Source organism: Sylvia atricapilla, chromosome 2, assembly GCF_009819655.1.
Source record: "Sylvia atricapilla isolate bSylAtr1 chromosome 2, bSylAtr1.pri, whole genome shotgun sequence".
NCBI lineage: Eukaryota > Metazoa > Chordata > Aves > Passeriformes > Sylviidae > Sylvia > Sylvia atricapilla.
The window spans coordinates 25,162,058-25,181,445 of NC_089141.1; the positions used below are offsets into that span (position 1 = coordinate 25,162,058).

The window sequence follows — 19,388 nt, forward strand, 5'->3', positions numbered from 1 at the left end:
CCCTCCCTTCTTTCATAAATAAGCTCTTCTTCCTCCTCCTCTCGTCTTTCGCCCCCACCGCCCCGGAGTGTAACGCGGCCAGGCGGCTGCCTTACCCCCGCCGTCCTCTCCGCCCCCGGGGCCCACGCACACTTTCACCCCGGGCCCTGGCACGGCCGGGCGCTTTGCGGCAGCCCGGCGGCCGCTCTAGAAACTTCTCGGTCCCTCCCTCTCCCCTCCCCTTCCTCCTCCTCCCCGACCAGGGGCCGGCGCTGCGGCGAGAGCAGCAGGGAAGGAGGCGTGCGGCGCCCGCCCCCACCCGCGCTGCCCGGAGCCGGAGGCGCAGCCAGGCGCTACCGCAGCCTCATCCCGGCGCTCAGCGCAGCTCCGAGCCCGCAAGGCGGCCCTTCCCTGCGCAGAGGTGGCAGCGGCAGGCGGCATGACGGCGGAGGAGATGAAAGCGGACGGGGCTCCCCTGGAAGGGGTGGACATCACTCCCAAGCAGGATGAGGGCGTCCTCAAGGTACCGGGCGGCTATTCCCCATCCCCACCCTCCACGCTAGCTCGGAGGGGATCCCGCGGGGGCGGAAAAAGCGGGGGCGTTCCTCCCGGCCTGCGAGCAGGTGCTCCCCGGGCGCCCCGGCCGCACGGGCCCATTGTGCGCCCGGCGGGGAAGGGGCCGAGGCGGTCCCCGGGCACACAGACGGGGCTGGCGCAGCGCGGGCGATTAGACAACAGCGGCGGAGGGCGGGAGCGCGCCCCGGCTGCGCAAGCGCTGCCCGGCCGCTCCCGGCTCCCAGCGCCCCGCCGGAGCCCGGGCCGCCCGCCGGGAGAGCCCGGGGTCACCGTGCAGGGAAACGGCGCTTCTCGCTGCCTTCGGGCTTTCCCCCGCGGCTTAGGGAAAGATGCGGGAGGGGCAGGCCGGCCGAGCTCTGTGTCCGGCCCGCAGCGCGGATTGTGGGGGTCCAGGTCCATTCCCGCCCCCCCAGCACGTGTCCGGGGCTGGGAATTAAAGATGGAGCCCCGGCGGGGCACGTGTGCTCGGTGCCCGCCGGGCGGCCCCTCGGGCTCGGGGTCGGCCCCTCGGGCTCGGGGTCGGCCCCTCGGGCTCGGGGTCGGCCCCTCGGGCTCGGGGTCGGCCCCTCGGGCTCCGGGCGGCCCCTCGGGCTCGGGGTCGGCCCCGCGGGTCTCCCTTCGCGCGGGTGGGCGGCCGGGCGGGCCCCCGGCCCGGGCGGAGCGGCTGCTCTCCTTTGTGCTGGGAAGGCAGGCGATAAGGGCAGCGGGATTTATACCGTGAGGGGGAGTTGCGCGAACTTCCTCTGTCAGACGTTGCCTATTTCCATATCTCTAGAAACTTCCTTAGGCTCTGCTAAAAACTTCAGCGGTTATTTAGGAGCGTTGTTCAGCCGGAGTAAAATTTCGGAGTTACGGTGTTCAGAAGGAGAAAGGGACACCGCAGCAAAGGCAAAATTCCGGATTTAACCTTTAGAGCCTTCTAAATTCTGGGTTCATTACGGAGGCGCTGTCTCCCGTTCAGGAGGGGTATCAGGGAGCAGATTGAAGATGTTGGCTGCTATATTCTGCTTTTCCATGTTTCCTGCTAGCATGCTTAGGTGAGAATTTTGGGGTTTTGTGCGTAGTACCGTGTCAGGTAAGAATTCTCATTTGCGTGGCTGCCCAGGTCTCTCCCAGCCCAGATCCCTTGAGGATGGTAGAAGGCAGTGAGGGGTCTGCCTGATTCAGGCACTACTTACTTTATGATGATGGAGAAGCAGCAGGTGTTTTTTGGGTTGTTGCTTTTTTTTTTTTTCTTTTTTTTTCTTTTTTTCCTTAATTTTTTTTAGCTGAGAGGAGTAGAAAACACTAGCAAACGAAGTGAGGTTGTGAAAATCCCAGAAATTCACATTGTGACATGATAAGTAAAATACAGTAGAGGTCACAAAGTCCAGCCTTCTTGGATTTTATTTTCCTTGCAGTTGCTGGAGTGCAAAATGCATCTGTTGAAATCAAGCATCTAGTCCTGAAGTAACCTACACCGATTTTGTACTGGTATTGTTGCAGTGATTTCAGGAGTGTGTTTATTTGCTCATTGGCTTTATATCAGAATTGTATCCACAGTTTTTTACTTGATATTGCTGAATATGCTTGTGCAATTCCTAGAATAAGTAATTAAATTTGGAAATAAACCATTTGAAATGTCATATGAACTGAAAAATCCTGGTTTTCCATCTCAAAAGGAAATGTAAACGTTGACAGAAAATAGGATTGCCATATTCAGAAGTGAAATTTCGGTCTTTTCGAAATGGACCAAATGCAAAAGAATAAACTGTATAAATAATGAAAATGAGATATTTGTTACTCTAGAATACCTTGCTATGACACAACTAGAACATGACATTTGGTAAAGTTTAGTAATTTCTATTAAATGCGGTTAGTTTTTCAAAATTACATCAGACTGGCTACTTTGAAGTGCTGGTTTGCATCTGCTTTACATAGATCTATGCCTAAACGTGATCTCGGTTAGGTTGCTTACCTGATTCTTGTGTTTTTCTCCTACTTCTCTGTTTCCTTATCTCTGTGAGCGTGGTTGCCTCAACTTTTGCCTTCCTTGGGGAGACATCAATAGGTTAGTTTTGTGATGCTAATAACTGCTGTGGTGCTGGTGCAGGGTAAAGGGATGGTGTGCTGTGTGAGATCAGGCATCACTTCTCATGTTGAGCATCCTTTCTTTAGTCAACAGCAGGCAGGACTTTTTCTAGGTTTTGTTTGCTTGTGGGTGGGGGATTTTTTTGGGGTTTTTGTTTGTTTGTTTGTTTCATGCTTTCAGTGAGGTGCTTTCAGCTTGTTTGGTTTTGGATGGAGGGTCCTGGTATTTGAGTTGTATAGGCAGTCGCAGGGATGGTGAGAGATTGACAGTGGTGGTTGCAGGAAACCGAAATTTGTGAAGGAGGCTCCCAAAGGTCTGTGTCCTTCGGTGAAAAGGGTGCAAGCAAATAGGGTCCTCCATTGGTCCCCTTTTGTCTGGCTTAAGATAGTGCAGAAGTTTGGCTTGGGGCTAGATGGTTTCAAGCTATATTGGGAAAAATTCCAATCTGAACTTCAGGAATCCTGTTATGGGCAAGGCCTCACATCCTTGCCTGTGAGATATGTTACTATTATTCTCTAATTTCATATAAACTTCAAGTGAACACCAGAGAGATTGTCCCCACTTTCTGAATAGTGTGGATTTATTTAATGCTTGTCTTGCTGGGCAGGCTGGGCAACCCCCTGAGAAGAAAATCGAATCCTTGTAGCTGTATGAGAGACAGGGGTGCTGGCCATCCATGTCAGTATTGTGGGGAGACAAAATTATTGTGATAAATAATTTTCAAGTGTTACTCTGTAGGTTGATAGAACTAACCTGCTTGGGGTGAGACAGTGCTAACCTTCATTAACCTGCTTGGTTTAACTCGAATAATTTCAGGTTACATACTGGAATAGACTTTGCATGGAAAGAACCATCTCCTTCTCTTGTTTAAATGCTTTGCCTAGAACACTGAACTCTGGTGTGATGATAGAGAGGTGATGATGCAAATAACTTGAATAAAAAAGAAAAAACCCTGCCTAATGCAGAGATGCGTAAGCTGGTGCCAACTGTTGCCTGTTAAATTCTTGTATCACAGCACAGCCATCTTGAGGGTTCTGCATTTGCAGCACTGCTAATCTGCAGAAAGAACAGCCAGTCCATTTCCAGGTGACTGAAGGAAACCTGCAAATCCTTTGTCTACTAAGGATGATAACACAAGAATCTAGGTATTTGTGATTCGTGTCCAATGGGCAGGCAGACTTGATTTCCGTGATGTTAATGCTGGTTGCTGTTTTTCTCAGGTTGTCAAGAGAGAAGGCAGTGGGACAGAGTCTCCGATGATAGGTGATAAGGTGACCGTCCATTACACGGGGTGGCTTCTAGATGGCACAAAATTTGACTCCAGTCTGGACAGAAGAGACAAATTCTCGTTTGACTTGGGGAAAGGTAATATCTTGTTTTTGATATTGATCAGTTTGGGTAATAATTGAGACAGGATTTCGTTGTGTGGCTCCTTTGCTTTTCAAAATTGCTACTTAAACTTATTTTCAGAGTTTATTATCTTAGAATGGCCCCATTGGAATGTCTTGGAGATTTTTGCTGAATGAGACGACTGTGTAGCCCCTTGAAAGCCTGCTGAGGAATTCACAGGCCTCAGACAATGCACTCCAGGGGAGCAAATCTGTCCTGAAATGTAGAGATAAAGGGCAATTAAATAGCCAGAATACGCATTTTATTGGTTGGGGTTTTTTGGGGGAGCAGACCTCCGTTCAGGAGTGTTTAATTGTGACCAGATACTGGGACAGGGTACACAGAGGCAGCTGTCTCATGATGAAACATATTCTGTTTGCCACAAAATTCTCAACCTAAAAATGAATCTTTGAGCAGTGCATCTCTTCAGCATCAAAATCTTTCGTATTTTGAAAACCTAAGCATCATTGTTCCAGAAAATCTTACTACTCAATCTTATGTTCTTCCCTGGAAGTTCCCTACCTTCTGCTTTTTGAAAAATAGATAACACCTCCTTTTTAAAAAAGAGGTAAATTAATTGTACTGCAATTTGAGATGTTATTAAGTGTACCTATTAATACAAGACTGATAAAAGTCTGCTTGATGAGTCGAAAGGAGCGGCAATTAGGAGAACTTGAGTAAGAGAGGGATTTTGTTACAGCTTTTCTTCTCTTTGAAAGAAATGCTACTTTCTTCCTTTTTTCTGTTACAAGTATGTGTAACTTTTAGTTGCCACTGGTGCTGTTCTTTGCCAGCTGATAAAGTACAAACAGAAAAGGCTGTTGGTTTGGATTGTTTTCAAAACAGGAGCAGGCAATCTCTCACCCTAAGGCCTTCCTCTCGGAAGGGTTTATTGTTACTTGCTCACACTTGGGACTGTGCCACGAACTTCAGCTGGTGTCTGTGTTCTGTTATTCTAGGAAATGAGTTGTTACACCTAGAATGAAGAAATGTTTGGGCCAAGTGTGGGTCCCTGGGAAATTTTAAAATAAGATTAGGCTTAAAACAGATGTACATTAATTAGAGTGAGCACAGGTTCTTGAGTATTTCTGCTGCCTTATCTTTTGTATACTGAAAGTGATGATGCTCAGTTTCACCTGATCATGCTTTTCATATGTGATTGGCATTTGACTTGTACAGGTGAGGTGATCAAAGCATGGGACATTGCTGTGGCCACTATGAAGATTGGTGAAATCTGTAGGATTACGTGTAAACCAGAATATGCCTATGGCTCAGCTGGGAGCCCCCCGAAGATACCTCCCAATGCTACGCTGATTTTTGAGGTAAGCATGAGATGGTCACTAAAACTGTATGCTTGAAAAAGTGCATGATGCAATATCCTTTTAAGACAGGATTGTTACATTTTTCTGAGGAAAATAATATGGTCAGTTTTGGGTAGTGTGGACAAAATTTTCATCTGGCTGCCACTGCTCTGTCATGGCCTCTTTAAGTTTTATTTTTTTGTAATTTTGCAGCAATAAAGTGCAGGCTGAGAGGGCAGACTATTTCAGCGATAGACTGGAGTTAAGAAAATTAAATCTTTAATCCACTTCATAATGCTTAGACTAATGATATATTAAATGCTGTGAGGTTTTCAACAACAGGAAGAGCAATTAAGGACCTCAATAATACATTTTTTTTTATACTTGTGTTTTCTTTACAACATTAGCATGATCTTTTATGAGCTATTTGATGGAGAAAAGACATAATTGCCCCGTATAAACTGCCGGAATACAATATTTGAACAGCCCTCCAATTGTGAACTCTTTTCTGTAGAGCTGAGTGTTTCAGTCAGTCTTAAAGCACCATAAAACCAGTTTGGATTCAGGTGGCTGTTCCATTACCAAAGTCTCTCTGGGCATCCAGGCTACACTGATCAATCTTGCCACCATAGATGAAGTCCTGTGTACTCACTCAGTCCCTGTGACAGGCTCAGCAGTCTTGAGTTTGGCAGCTGGGTAACCCAGTTTGACAACTCACATGGCCAGCTGCTCTCCTGGGGATGAGCTGCATGTCTCAGTGAGCATGGAGCCAGTTATCTTTGGTGTCTCTCAGCCTCACCAGGAGAGGAGAGATTTTATTTCCTGCTGATCTTAAAAGTAATTTCCCCCCACATCTTCCCCCTTCTTCCCTAAAGGGGGTGGAAATAGCAGCTGTCTTGTGTGTTATTTCAGAAGTGAGAATAGTTGCTCAGAATGCTGAGACTTGTGTTTGATTTTTTCCATGTGGGATGACATTAAAGCTGTTTCTGGAGCATACCCTGACAGTCTCAACAAAATAGGTCCTTGGAGAGGATGTATTTTTCTTACTGTTGAAACAGTTCAATTTGCCAACAATTGCTTCAAAATAAATTCTACCTGAGAGAAGGCAAACTCTTTTTTTAAGGGAGATTTTCAAAATTACCTTGCTATAAAGCACTTAATCAATGGAATGGAATCCTACAATTTGGGGCATAAGGAAAGTTTTAAAACTGATGATTGCTCTGAGATTAAATGTTTTATGTAATATCTGAGAAAGGTGAAAATAGCTCATAGAGTAAAGTCTGAAAGTCTGTTTAGATTTTATTGGAAACAATGAGCATCTGTTAGGAAGGGTAAATTATACATAGATCATTTAGGTTGAAAAAGGCCTTCAAGACCATCGAGTCCAGTCATAAATCTGACACTGCCACGTCCTTCTCTAAACCATTAACCAGAGTGCCACAACTACACCTAAATTCCTCCAGGGAGGGTGACGCAACCCCTTCACTGGGCAGCCTGTTCTAATGCTAATATCCATTCTAAACCTCTCCTGGTGCACCTTGAGGCCATTTCTTCTTGTTCTGTGACTTGTTATTTGGAAGAAGGGACTGACCCCATCTGGCAACAGCCTCATTTCAGGGAGTTGTAGAAACTGAGAAGGTTCCCCCCAAGGGCCTCTTGCTCTCCAGGTTAAACACTCCCAGCTGCCTCAGCAGATCCTCATAGGACTTGTGCTCCAGAACCTTCCCCAGCTCTGTTGCCCTTCTCTGGACATGCTCCAGCACCTCAGTGCCCTCCCTGAACTGAAAGGCCCAAAACTGAGCACAGGATTTGAGGTGTGGCCTCAGCAGTGCCCAGTACAAGGGAACAATCACTGCCCTGGTCCTGCTGGCCACACCATTGCTTATTCAGGCCGGGTGCCATTGACCTTCACGTAATTGGATATTGAATTTGCTTTGCATTTGGATAGTGTATTTGCCTTTTTTTTTTTTTTTTTTAAATGGACTTACTGTTAGTAGTTGTTGTCCCCTAAGGGATGATAGCTTACTCACTTTGACTACATCAAAATTAACGCCATTATTTCTCAAAAATAGTATCATGTAAAGCTGTTCATAAGCAGCATTTTCTTACATAAATCTGAAGTTACTCATGGCTTAGTTATATTAGATCAAACTACACATGTTGGAGTGTGTACTTCTATGCAATGATACCAGGTGTAATCAGGGCTGAGCTGATGATTGAAATGCAAGCTAAAAGGTCAAGCTTGGAAGCCCAGTGGGGTGTTCTTAAGGGCTTAGCCCTACTACAGAGGATGCACGTGGACAGCAGAAAGCAGAGAAGCTTCCATTGTCCTTTAACAAGAGGTACTACATAACACTGGCATAAATTAAAAGCATTAATTGCAAGATGAGATTTGTTCCATCAGACTGGGTCCATCCAATGCTGCCATGCAGATAATTAACGTCCTACTGGACTTTCCTTGATGCTGCCAGTCTGGCCCCTCCATTTTCTGGGTGTGCTTTTAGATAAAAGTAGTGTTTCATCCGTGAGTCTTGATATCCCCTCATGCCTATCTGAACAGTTCTGTTGGAGGGAAGAGGGAAGAAGGAAGAGCACTAAAGCCGCCCATGATGGTTTTATGCTTCCTTAACTTTTAAAACAGCCTGGGGTTCACAGGCTGCAACAAATAGGCAGTGCTGAGGTTGTGGGTTGGAACTTAGATCCAGAAATTTTCCCCAAGTTTTGTGAGGTTAAAGTAGTTTCTGGCTAGTATGACTCTTAGGCAGCTAAAGTCTCTTTAAGTGTCCACTTTTTTTAGTTTTACCTAGGTTTACTTTTTATTACTTAATACAATATCAGCAGGATTCTCTTGCAAGTGCCTATCACCATACCAAAATTTGTACAAGTTGCTTTACAGAAGACCCTCTAAAACTTATATTAAGAGATTTTGTGCCTGTGTCATCACACCAGATTTCTTTGACATGAAATAATGCACATCCTATGATTTGGAAGTTGTTTGTTTGTTTGTTTTTGGTGGGGTTTTTTTGTTTGTTTTGTGGGGTTTCCCCCTTTCCCCCTTTCCCCCTTTCCCCCTTTCCCCCTTTCCCCCTTTCCCCCTTCCCCCTTTCCCCCTTTCCCCCTTTCCCCCTTTCCCCCTTTCCCCCTTGCCCCCTTTCCCCCTTGCCCCCTTTCCCCCTTGCCCCCTTTCCCCCTTGCCCCCTTGCCCCCTTGCCCCCTTGCCCCCTTGCCCCCTTGCCCCCTTGCCCCCTTGCCCCCTTGCCCCCTTGCCCCCTTGCCCCCTTGCCCCCTTGCCCCCTGGTGACGGTTTTGTTTTTTCTTCCTTATGATTGCTTTTGCTGAGCAATATAAATAGATAGATTAGTATTTTTCAGGCTGGAGAATAAAAAAGGTGGGGGGGAAGGTACACACCTGTATGGCCATCAGTAGGATATTCAGGAATCACTTTGTTCAGACTGACTGAAGAGAAAGACCAGAATATTATTTGTTACTAGCAATTAAAATTAAAATAATACTATTTGTTGCTAACAATTAAAATAAAAAGTGGAAGTACTGGTGGATATTCAATTAATTTTGCATTCCAGTTATCTTAAGTCCAGTGTCAGGAGCCTCCACAGCACTAGCTCTGAACTTTGTTTTGAAACAAGGTAGTCTAAGCAATGCTGATTACAATGGCTTGCTTTTTTCTGCTTAGGAGTAGTTTTCACTATTGTTTTACTCAAACATAGGATAATTTTTTTTTCTTCACTTCATAGCAGCAATGACAAATATTTTCTGTAACTAGACTGTTTTTCTATGTCAGTGTGATACTCCCATTTAAAACTATGATTTAAATTTACTTGGGAGGGCATGTGAAGATTCAGACTGGATACCTGTTTCCTACATTAATGCTAGCTCTTAAAAATCCTAAATAATTTGTCCCAGCAGCGAGTTTAAAGTTTCAAAGATCTCTGAAGAACAAATCCTGTGAGTTAGTAAATTGGTCTAATGAGAATAAATGCAAGCTTTTCTTTCCCTCCGCAGATTGAACTTTTTGAGTTCAAGGGGGAGGACCTCACTGATGAAGAGGATGGTGGCATCATCCGAAGAATCCGCAAGAAGGGGGAGGGCTACTCCAGGCCCAATGAGGATGCGCTTGTGGAGAGTAAGTGTGTTGTTACACAAATAGTGAATGGATTTTATTGTTGTGGGATGGCAGAACCTTTTCACATTCCACAACTGCACGTCCTGAGGGAAAGGAATATGTGGCTTCTCTTTTCTGCACCAGGTAACTTAACCTAGAGTAAGCTTTCCTTCTCCTGTTTCTAGCAAGGTTTACATTTTCCAGCAGCAACTGTGTTTTCTGGTGATACTGAATCTGTTGAAGCGCTTATCTGATCACAAAAGGTGATTGAGTCTCATAAAGTATTTCCATGTGCTGAGGAACAAGAAGGGAAGTCATTCTGGCACTTGTTGTCAGAGTGGAAGAAAAAACAACTTAAATGAACAACAACAAAAGAGGGGGTTGTTAAATTTAACAGCAGAAATTCTGTTTGCTGCCAGTAGCTGCCATACCACAGTATGAAGAGAAAACACCGTGTAGAAGGAGGCTTTAGCACTTTGTGTGTGCTGCCTGCCTGTATAGAACTCCCTGTGCACTCCTGGGTCCCTGCCCACTGCCATACAGAGATACCTTCTGATTTCTCTCTCTGTTGTTCTGGTTTTTGTTTCCAGTCCAGTTTGAAGGCCGACACGGAGATCGTGTCTTTGACAAGCGGGAATTGCGGTTTGAGATCGGAGAAGGTGAAAACTTCGATATCCCTCATGGTCTGGAGAAAGCAATTCAAAAAATGGAGAAATCAGAGGAATCCGTGTTCTATCTCAAACCCAGGTATGCTGTTTCAGGTGTTTGACACAGGAATGGCTTATACTCATCATCTGGCAAGAAAGAAATGTTTTGTTGTAATGCCTTTCAGCTTTCTTTAGTGCTGTGGTGAAAACTTGGATCAGCCCCAAAAAATTTATGTATGAGAAGTATTAAGCTAAGAGTGCTTTGCCATTTCATAGTGAAGCAGTAGCAGTCCAGAAAAAAAATTCAGTGAAGTTTCTGTACTTTTGATGTCTGAATATTTTTAAAAACTGTTGTTGCTCTCCAACTAAGATTTTTGTGATCCCTCTTCATGACTGCTTACTGTAAAACAGTGTAGACTTGGATATAGGCAGAATTTGCTTTTTACAGTGAGAACACATCTGAAACGAGTAGAGTTGCACAGATTGTTTTAATCAAACTTTAATTTATTTCAGTTTTTAATGAGGTTTTTTTAACTGTGACTGAGCCTGATGGGAGCAGAAGAGGAAAGCAATCTGATCTAGAGGATTTTCCTGCTAATATGCAGCTTCTTACTGGAGTTGCACTGCAGTACCTTTCTATAGGCATGTCCTGTTTATCAGCTGGTTAGCAGTGTGTTAAGTGTACAGCTGCTCACTTAATCTTGGTATTTATTGTCTTTGCTTTTCTAAGAGTAGAGCTAAAATACAGGTGCTCTGAAGACAACACTCAGTTTCAGAGTATTAAATATGATAGGTGTAATTTGAAAGTTGGTTGTTTTAGTTTGGCTATTTTTTTGATTAAAGGATTACTTGCTTTTCCTTAAAGTAAACTAAACTAATAAAATAATAGGAACTGTTCAAAGATCAATGAAGTCAACATTACGTTTCTCTTATTTTCTTCTGCCTTGTACTTGCTAATTTTAGAATTGTACCCAGAATTCTTCCAGCCTTTGTCTTGTAATAATAATTTATGCGCATCACAAATTTGCATAGAGTTTTTCTCTCAATCTTCCTATGTATCAAATATAGCTGGAGGGATAGTTTTGAGCTCTCTTCTTTATAATTTTTGTTTCTCCCTCCCCACCCCCATTTTACAGCTATGGTTTTGGAAGTGCTGGGAATGAGAAATTCAAGATCCCTCCAGATGCAGAGCTGCAGTATGAAGTGAAGCTCAAAAGCTTTGAAAAGGTGAGAACAAGAGATGAAGTCCCAAAGAGATCTGGGAATGGGGAAAAAAAGTGGGAGTGCAGCTTAAATGATGACAATGGAATCCTTGAATGGTGACAGGGAGGCCACTGTCGTCAGAGATGATGGTGACATGCTGGGAGCTCTGGGCTGAAATGATCCTCATTCTTCCTGTATCCCTGTCTGTTGCCATCTCTCGTGCACCGGCCTGGTTTCCATTAGCAGTGCAAAGCTCTGCTTTGCCAGGCTTATCTCAATCATACTGTTAGTGGGAAACAACATTAGCTACTTGATTTCCCTAGAAGTTGTATTGAAGTTAACTGGAATTGTTCCTGTTTGGGTAGGCTAAAGAGTCCTGGGAAATGAACACGGATGAGAAGCTGGAACAGAGCAGCATTGTGAAGGAGAGAGGCACTCAGTACTTCAAGGTAAGTTACAGTCCCCAAGTAATAATAGCATTTCTTAGTCCATGTCATGAGCTGATAATGATGTTTACAGGTTCTGTCACTTGTGAGTGGTGTTCATGGTGTTCTGTGAGATTTTACAGGGAGGACTGGAGGGGAATGTGTCTTAAAAAGAAAAAAGGAACTTGGTTGGATTATCCAAAGAACTAACTCTGCAGGGAGCTTTCTGTTAAAACTGTTTGCTGTATCTACACATAGCACTGGGGTGTACACTATTTCAGTTCCTGCTATGAGACAGTGCTATGAATGAGCAACCTTCATTTGGGTAGAAATGTGTGGAGAAGCTATTTAAAGCAATTTGACCAGCTAAAGGAAGAGTTTCCTATTATCTTTGTATTGCATTTTGAGAATGCCCCATCTTCCCTTATTTTTTGCATCAAAAGTTGAATGTAAGGGAAGGGTTTCAGTTAAGTATCAATGCTGGCATATACCCCTAGCTCTAGTGGGGAACCATTAAGTAGTCCTGAAGATTTTCTGATCCTGTGCATGAATGGCTCTCAGAAGTAGTACATTTTTTATGATAGAAGTTACTTTTTGATCAGATGGGGTTTTTTAGATCTCTTGCAGACAAAAGGGACTTGAGGGAGATAAAAGTTACTGTGATGATGTGTGTGATAATTGAACTGCCTTGTTTGCAGGAGGGGAAATACAAGCGGGCAGCACTGCAGTATAAGAAGATTGTGTCATGGCTGGAGCACGAGTCAGGACTCTCTGAGGAGGAGGAATCAAAATCCAAAAGCTTGAGGCTTGCTGCCCATCTTAACTTAGCTATGTGCCATCTCAAGCTAAAGGAATACTCCCAGGCTTTGGAGAACTGCAACAAGGTAGTAGGAGTTTGTTTAGTCTTAAACTGCACAAGCATTCTGACAGGTTTATCTCTTGCTTTAAAAATTTAGGGACAACAGGCCATGTGGTATTTGGTCTTTCTTATCAACTGTCATTTGGGCAGTGCAGAATTTTTAGTGCACTCAAAATATCCAGCAGATCTTTTAACAACTCGCTGCTACATTGAGAATATTCAAGTATTTAGAAATAAGAAACACTTGAAATGTGGTGAAGGTAGTCATGTTGGCAAAGGTCTTTCAAGGAGCAGGATTAGTCCCTGACTATATCTTAAACTTGCTGGTTCTCTTGTCAAATAGCCTGCTATATTCATTCCTCTTTGTACTTACTTCTACTGTATTCCATTCACTTTATTAGTAAGCCCTGACAAGACTCGTAAGTCTACGTCAGAAGGTACAGTTTCTAGCAGTCTCTGATGTTGACTGCAAATGAATTTTATAAAAGGAGAAGAATCAGTGTATGTGGTTTGGTTTTGGTTTTTTTGAACGCAGGCACTCGAATTGGATAGCAACAATGAGAAAGGCCTCTTCCGGCGTGGAGAAGCTCACCTGGCTGTCAATGACTTTGAGCTGGCCCGAGCAGATTTCCAGAAAGTGATACAACTTTATCCAAGTAACAAAGCCGCCAAAGTGCAGCTGGTGACTTGTCAGCAAAAAATACGGGAGCAGCATGAGAAGGAGAAAAAGATGTATGCCAACATGTTCCAAAGGCTCGCAGACAAAGATTTGAAGGTAAGTAACTCTACTCCAAAGATTACAGGAGGCAGTGTCATGTGTTAGACAAGAAACAGTGGTTTAGGTAGTCAGCTTGCTTCTTATTACAGATAATTAAATTATAGCAGGGGAACACTCAAATAGTCTTCTTTTGAGGGGCAGGGACAGAACTCAAAATGCCAGCAGTCAGAATGAGTGAACAGGAAAACCAGCAGTACCAACCATTTCACAGGAAGTTTTTATCTATTTCGACTAAATTTGCAACAGACCGGTGTTAATCAGAAAGCAGGTGAAGTGATGAGGCGTAAACATGACAGTGTTCTAGAACTGAGAAAAGCACCTGTTCATCTAGAACTTGTTGCAAAGAACAGGCTGTTCTGGTGCCGGGGAGCCCATCTAGGGAGAACTTGTCTGTCATACAGAGGGTGCTGAGCACCGTCTTGCTTGTCACAGAGACATTAGGATGTGGTTGATGGTCTCAGATTATGTCTATGATAGATTATGTCACAGATAGATTATGAAGGGTCAGAAGATTCATTATTCTGCTGTATGAATGGTTTTACTAATAAGCTTTCATTAGAATTTTAGTAAATACTAGTTCAGTTAAGAATGGCAAGGTTGTAACAAGATTGTATCAGCAAGCAAGAAACATTTCAGGTTACTGGTAGAGAACCACGTATCCTAAGAAAACATTCTGGTCCTTTTCCTTAAATCTGGTGGTCTAGAAGGACAAGATAGACCTGTAACTTCTCAGATAAATCTGGGATTTACATCAGACTCAGATTTCCTCAGTAACACTGGGGAGTACAGAAGCTTGTATCTTGTGAGGTTATTTTCACCTTTCCAAAATATGCATGGAGAATATAAAAAATTGTCAGATATTGGTACAGTAATTTCCTTTGCTTAACTGTGTCACTGAGTCTTTCCAGAGGCATGGTGTCCTCATATGAGTGTATCCTGACAGTTCAGCTGTTTCAGACTGTCAGCTGACAATTTCCGACATGAAATGCTTCACTTTGTCTCTTCCTTTTTTTTGGTTAAAGAAGCCTGATGTCCACAGTCTTGGCTTATTGGAGCTTAAAACAAAGTCTTCTGTTCCTCTAGACATAGTGATGTAAAGCCACACAGTATTTTAATTTTGGTAGGCTTTAATAAAAATTCTCAGAAAGGTAAAGATACAGCAACTAAACTAGAGTTATTTCATTGTTAGGCATCTTCACTTTTGAAATGGCAGGATTTAATTGCCAGCTGTCAGGTTCTATTGTGAAGGTTCCTTTCAGCTAGCACAGCTCCTGGGAGTCTGGCTTCCTCCACTGGGTGTGGGATACAGCAAGATCTGTTGAGATAGAAAGGGTGGATTGCTGAAACAAGCTAAGAGTGCAAAAGCCTTCGTGCTTTCTTCAGCTCCTAGGACACATAAGTGGTAGAGCAATATTTTTGGCAAAAGGCAGACTCATAGTCTTTGCACTGCAAGCTCTTTGGGATATTGGAAAAACATGGCACTTTGTCCCAGTTTCTCTATCTGCTTGGGATAGAATCAGTTTAAAGATGTAGAATCCTTTAGGTTGGACTCCAGCCAAATGTAAATGAAAGGTTGTCGTTTGGCATCCAACACTGGACACAGGATTTGAGGTGTGGCCTCACCATTGCCAAGTACAGGAGCATAATCCCTGCCCTGGTCCTGCTTGATGTACTCTCATTGTTACAGGCCTGGATGCCACTGGCCTGGTGAATTCTTCCCAACAAATTAGATGATCTTGGGAATGTGCAGTGTGCTGGGTTTTTTTTTTTTTTCTGTGAGCCATCTTGCCTGCCTTAAATGGATATGGTTTTATATGAAATGGGATTGCTGGAAGCATAAACTGTAAAGGATGCTTACTCCCTAGGCCAGTATTGAGGTAGTTTTCTTGTAAAAAAAGGTTGTTCTCCTGTTACTGCATTTATAGTGCTGCTTTACTCTAGCTCTAGCAGTGTCTATTAGTGGTGGCCTAGTAGAATTTCGAAGTTCTGAAGAAGAGAGTTGGTTTACTAAAGGCCTGATAGCTAAGAAGATAGCTTGGACTGCAGTTCTGATATGCCTGACAGTCTATTAAATTCAAGAGCTACTCTTGCATCAGTAGTTAATTTCATTAATTTGAAAAGTTCACATTAATGAAGTGTGAATTTTTGAAGGTCAGTATGTTTATCACCTTTGTCTTAAGCCCAGGATTGCTAGCTATCAGATTTTCTGTGGAGAGAAGACTTAGCTCTTGTGTGCTTTATGGAATGTTTCTAAGGATGAAAAATTGACCTTTGATGCATGAATTTTCTTTTAAATGTGGTTTTGTGTTGGAGCCAAGTTGGTGTAAGATTTTAAGGATTCTGCCCCTTCCCTCCCTATTCCCTTCTCCCAGCATTGCATGCTGAAGGCTTGGCTTGGTTTTGTCTGGTTCTCATCTGAGATGATCATAAAACATATGGCTCAAGATGCTGGGCTGACAGGTGGAATAGCAATTTCATTGCAATAGGTTTTGAGACGAGCAAGCCAAGACATTTTTACCTCCCCTTACTGTGCTTGAGAAATACTGCAAGGTCAGGATGTGCTGGTTATGTCCTATTGTAAAAGCTGACCTTGGAGCCCTACCTCATGGCTCTCGTCCTCTTTTATGAGGAAATGCACAAGGAGAGGGCTTTACAGCAGCCACATTGTCGGATCATATTTCCTTCCAGTTAAGCTCTTGCACCGGACATCCAAATCACTGTTGTTGATTTTGAAGTGTGTCTTCACAAAACTACTTGTCCAATGAAGATGCTTCTTACGCTGAGCGCAAGTGTGCCTCATACAAGCTGGGTCAGGGTAGGCCATTGGAATGGCTGAAAATGAATGAGATTGATATTGAAGCAGGGCAAAAGCAGTTCCTGCAGAAGCTTCCTAAATGAATTTCACTTAAAAGACTTCTAAGAAGTTGTCGTGTGACAAGTGGGTGCAGGCCACGTTAAGAATCATAATCACCTAATATCAGTATTATGTTTTGGCCTCCTCTACAGTGCTTCTGGTTTCTTAGATGCATGAAGTTTTTTTAGTTTCTCTTGGCTAAAGAGCCTAATATCTTAATTTAGTCTGGCAGGGTAGACAAGCTTTCCAAGTAATAAGAATCAAGCAATGTTTGTGCTAGCAATTTTGTATAACGTATTAATATATTTTCTTCTCTCTCCATTTAGTCATCTGCTAATCTTCACACAAGCCACACTGAAGATGCAGAAATGAAAGATGCGCAGAATGGAGTTGAAGATAAATCAGAAGTTGAAGCAGAAGCATAAACCCCCCCCTATTCCATTAGTTTTGTAAATGAAAGAATTTCCAGTGAATTAGACCTTTATTTTTCTACCTGGTTGGATAGTGGCTTCAAGGGAGCAGAGGCTGAAGCCACCATGCCACAGTCAGTTACAGCTTTATGTGGCTGTTCAAGAAGCTGAGTGGCAGCATAAATCTGGTTTAATCCTAGTGACTTTATTTATTCATTCAGCCTCTGTTACTGTTTGGGTTCTGTCTGGATTTACTCTGCTTGGTTTATTTGCATTTTCATAGAATCATAGAATGGCTTGAGTTGGAAGGGACCTCAGAGACGTAGTTCCAACCCCCCTGCCATGGACAGGGACACCCTTCACTAGACCAAGTTGCTCAGAGCTCCATCCAACCTGGTCTTGGACACTTCCAGGGAAGGAGCATCCACAGCTTCTCTGGGCAGCCTGTTCCAGTGCCTCACCACCCTTTGAGTAAAGAATTTCATCCTAATACGTAATCTTAACCTGCCCTCTTTCAGTTTGAAGCCATCCCCCTTTGTGCTGTCACTGCTTGCCCTTGTAAATAGTCTCTCTCCGTGTGTCTTGTAGGCTCCCTTTAAGGTACTGGAAGGCCACAGTTCGGTCACCCCAAAGCCTTCTTTTTCCCAGGCTGAACAATCCCAGTTCTCTCAGCCTTGTCTCGTAAGGAGAAGTGCTTCATCCCTCTAATCATCTTGGTGGGCCTCCTCTGGACTTGTTCCAAAAGGTTGATGTCCTTCCTGTACTGAGACCCCAGAGGTGGATGCAGTGTTCCAGGTGAGGTCTCATCAGAGTAGAGAGAGGGTCAAAATCCCCTCCCTCTCCTGCTGCCCACCCTGCTTTGGATGCAGTCCAGGTTACAATTGGCCTTCTGGGCTGTGAGTGCACATTGCCAGCTCATCTCCAGCCTCTCATCCAACAGCACCCCCAGGTCCTTCCTGGCAGGGCTGCTCTGGGTCTCTTCATCCCCCAGGCTTTACTGATACCAGAGATTGCCCCAACCCAGGTGCAGCACTTGGCACTTGGCCTTACTAAATCCTCATAAGTTTCATATGGGCCCACTTCTCAGGCTTGTCCAGGTTGCTGTGGGTGGCATCCTGTCCTTCAGGTGTGTCAACTAGATGGCTCAGCTTGGTGTCACCTGCAAATATGCTGAGGGTGCACTCTGCCCCTTCATCCATGTCATTTTACAAGATGATAAGTAACAGTGCTCCCAGTATGGACCCGAGGGACACCACTTGTCACTGGTGTCCTTTGGAGCACTGAGCCATTGACCACTAGCCTGTAGATGTGATTGTCCAACCAATTTCTTATGCATCAAACAGTCCACCCATTGAATCCATCTCTCTCCAATTTAGACAGAAGGATGTTGTGGGGAACTGTGTCTAAGGCAGAAAATTACAGAAAGGGAGATAAATGACACCTATAGCCCTTCCCTTGCCCACTGGTGGGGTCTCTCCATCCTTGAAGGCTGCTAGGCTGCTCAGACGGGACATACCCTTGATGAAACCTCGCTGGCTGTCCCCAGTCACCTCCCTGTCCTCCATGTGCCTTAGCACAGCATCTAGGAGGATCTATTCCGTGATCTTCCCGGACACAGAACTGAGGCTGACAGGTTGGTAGTCCCCATTTTGTCTGTGTTTCTGGTTCCAGCTTGCTTTATTCCCAGATTCTGCTTTCTAAATTTATTGATTTGCTTCAAGTAATCAGCTTTTTCAGGAGTCCTCATGCGAGACTTGAGAACAAATTGGCTCTCCCAGTTCTTCTGCCTTGGGATTGCCCTCTTTCCCCCTGTTCAGTAGGGAGTCCCTTCCATTGAGTATTGTAACCTTTCTTGTATGCCTCCTCTTTGCAAATTGCTGAAGGTGAAGACTGTGAAGTCACAGCTTAAGTAATAAAGCTCCAATTAAACTCAAGAAAACTGACCTTTTCGTGGGTTTTTATTGGAATTTGCACAGAATTGAGAGGATTTACTGTCCTTTGGTCATGCAGTGTTTTCTTGTCCACATAGCCAGTGTCCTGATTATTTTTCTGTGTTGTTTGTTCATTACCATAGAAAGTTCCCACAATATTTAATACAGTATTTGCCCATATATTTGAAAAAGGCAAAAATCATATTGCTGGAAACTGCAAAAAGCAAGTCTGTAACCCATGCATAGGGCTTGTTCTATGTTCATATTGCTACCTTCCTCTTCACCCACTGCATTGTAAAATTGGACCAGAGGAAAAACAAAACCAACAATATGCCTGAAAATGACTGGCTTTGAAATGAAAGTGAGTGATAATGGCTTACATATTGCAAATACTTCTAATACAAACTCCTGAGTGATTCTAATGTCTGCTTACCTGGATCTCACAAGAAAGCTATTACTCAGTATTTTACTTCTTTCTGCAGTTTGTGTGTCTTGTTTGGGGGTGGGTGTGCTTTTGAATTTTGTGGGGGCTCTTGGTTGGGGTGGGTTTTTTTGTTTGTCTGAAGGCATGGAACATAGTACTCAAATTCAACTGTTGTTTATCCTGTCTCGTGGTGTTAAATTCAGCATCTCCAGTGTCCTGTTCTGAGACAGGGGCAGCAGGGGCATTTCTTTTGCCTGCTCTGCAGAGGAAAGGTAGAAAATCCGTCTCTCTCAGATTAAAATAAATGGACTTTTTTACGGTGAGAAAGATGTCTTGGCATGGCATGGACTGGAATTTGTGTGTACATTGCAGAGAGTTTTAACATGTAACAATACAATGTGAATTCCAGGTCTCCTTTGCT

General features: G+C 43.9%; 1 protein-coding gene across 1 annotated transcript; it reads left to right on the forward strand.

Moving 5' to 3' along the window:
• Positions 1-254: 254 nt before the first annotated feature.
• FKBP4 (FKBP prolyl isomerase 4) lies at positions 255-18,551 on the forward strand. Its single transcript, XM_066341054.1, has 10 exons — positions 255-502; positions 3,847-3,991; positions 5,195-5,337; positions 9,337-9,457; positions 10,027-10,183; positions 11,220-11,310; positions 11,652-11,735; positions 12,410-12,595; positions 13,106-13,345; positions 16,529-18,551. Exons 1-10 carry the CDS (start codon positions 419-421, stop codon positions 16,625-16,627), a joined length of 1,350 nt encoding a protein of 449 aa, XP_066197151.1. The 5' UTR covers positions 255-418; the 3' UTR covers positions 16,628-18,551.
• The last annotated feature ends 837 nt before the right edge of the window (positions 18,552-19,388 follow it).

What these genes read in the sequence shown, in the direction of transcription:
- FKBP4 (XM_066341054.1), top strand. Translation starts at nt 419, where the DNA reads ATGACGGCGGAGGAGATGAAAGCGGACGGGGCTCCCCTGGAAGGGGTG. An exon ending in GTGTTCTATCTCAAACCCAG is followed by an intron (nt 10,184 to 11,219) that starts GTATGCTGTTTC and finishes CCCATTTTACAG; the next exon opens with CTATGGTTTTGGAAGTGCTG. An exon ending in TCGCAGACAAAGATTTGAAG is followed by an intron (nt 13,346 to 16,528) that starts GTAAGTAACTCT and finishes CTCTCCATTTAG; the next exon opens with TCATCTGCTAATCTTCACAC.